Source organism: Quercus lobata, chromosome 8 (genome assembly GCF_001633185.2).
Source record: "Quercus lobata isolate SW786 chromosome 8, ValleyOak3.0 Primary Assembly, whole genome shotgun sequence".
Taxonomy (NCBI): domain Eukaryota; kingdom Viridiplantae; phylum Streptophyta; class Magnoliopsida; order Fagales; family Fagaceae; genus Quercus; species Quercus lobata.
In genome coordinates this window covers 55,256,437-55,257,528 of record NC_044911.1, presented here as the reverse complement: position 1 = coordinate 55,257,528, position 1,092 = coordinate 55,256,437, and the positions used below count along the sequence as shown (strand labels likewise).

The 1,092-nt window shown below is 46.2% G+C and overlaps 1 protein-coding gene across 1 annotated transcript; it reads left to right on the top strand.

Annotated features, from left to right (window-relative positions):
• Positions 1-1,081, top strand: LOC115957247 (probable acetyltransferase NATA1-like). Its single transcript, XM_031075443.1, has one exon. It carries the CDS (start codon positions 288-290, stop codon positions 990-992), a length of 705 nt encoding a protein of 234 aa, XP_030931303.1. The 5' UTR covers positions 1-287; the 3' UTR covers positions 993-1,081.
• The last annotated feature ends 11 nt before the right edge of the window (positions 1,082-1,092 follow it).

Sequence of the window (1,092 nt, the reverse complement as noted above, 5' to 3'; positions counted from 1 at the left end):
GGTGAGAGACTTGAACCCAAGAAGCTATATATAGTTCCCATAATGAGGCCCAAAAACAACAAATCCTTAGATTTGGGCTTAAATCTTAAATGGCATTCTTGTTCATATATCTTAGCACTGTAATGTTTACATCTTGCTCAAACCCCACGTGTCCAACCCCAACAAAACTCCTAAAATTCAGACTGTCATCATTCATCTCATCTCTTTTTACTCCCAAACTGCCACACACTGTAGAACCGTAAAAACCAGAACCCTTTCCAAACCGACATTAATTTTCACAAAATCCAATGGCAGCCGCCGCACCACCACCAGCACCAACCCCAGCAGCCACCGCACTACCAAACCCAACACCAACAGGCCACCCTCTTTTCTCTCGTGTCCGCCTCGCCACCCCATCGGACATCCCCCACATCCACAAACTCATCCACCAAATGGCCGTCTTCGAACGCCTCACCCACCTCTTCTCCGCCACCGAAGCCTCCCTCTCCTCCACGCTCTTCACTTCCCCACCTTTCCAATCCTTCACCATCTTCATCCTCGAACTCTCCCAAGCCCCGTTTCCACCTTCTCCATCTCCTCCTCTCTTCTTCTCCCCCATTACTCAGACCACCACTCTCGACCTCCCCATCGATGACCCAGAAAGCGAAACCTTCAAATCCAACGATAAAGATTGTGGCTTTGACGTTGTGGTTGGTGGGTTTGTTTTGTTTTTTCCAAACTACTCGACGTTCTTGGGGAAACCAGGGTTTTATGTGGAGGACTTGTTTGTGAGGGAGTGTTATAGGAGGAAAGGGTTTGGGAAGATGCTACTCTCAGCTGTGGCTGCTCAAGCTGTGAAGATGGGGTATGGGAGAGTGGAGTGGGTGGTGCTTGATTGGAATGTGAATGCTATTAAGTTCTATGAGGAAATGGGTGCTAATGTCTTGCAAGAATGGAGGATTTGTAGGCTCACTGGTGAGGCTCTCCAAGCTTATGCCAATCCTGCTATTTAATTCATTTAATTGATGTGTTTTCTTTTTGTGGGGTTTTAGTACTTTGTGGGTTTTTTTAGATTTCAAGAAATGAAATTGAAAAGTGGATTAGAATGTATGA

What these genes read in the sequence shown, in the direction of transcription:
- LOC115957247 (XM_031075443.1), top strand. Translation starts at nt 288, where the DNA reads ATGGCAGCCGCCGCACCACCACCAGCACCAACCCCAGCAGCCACCGCA.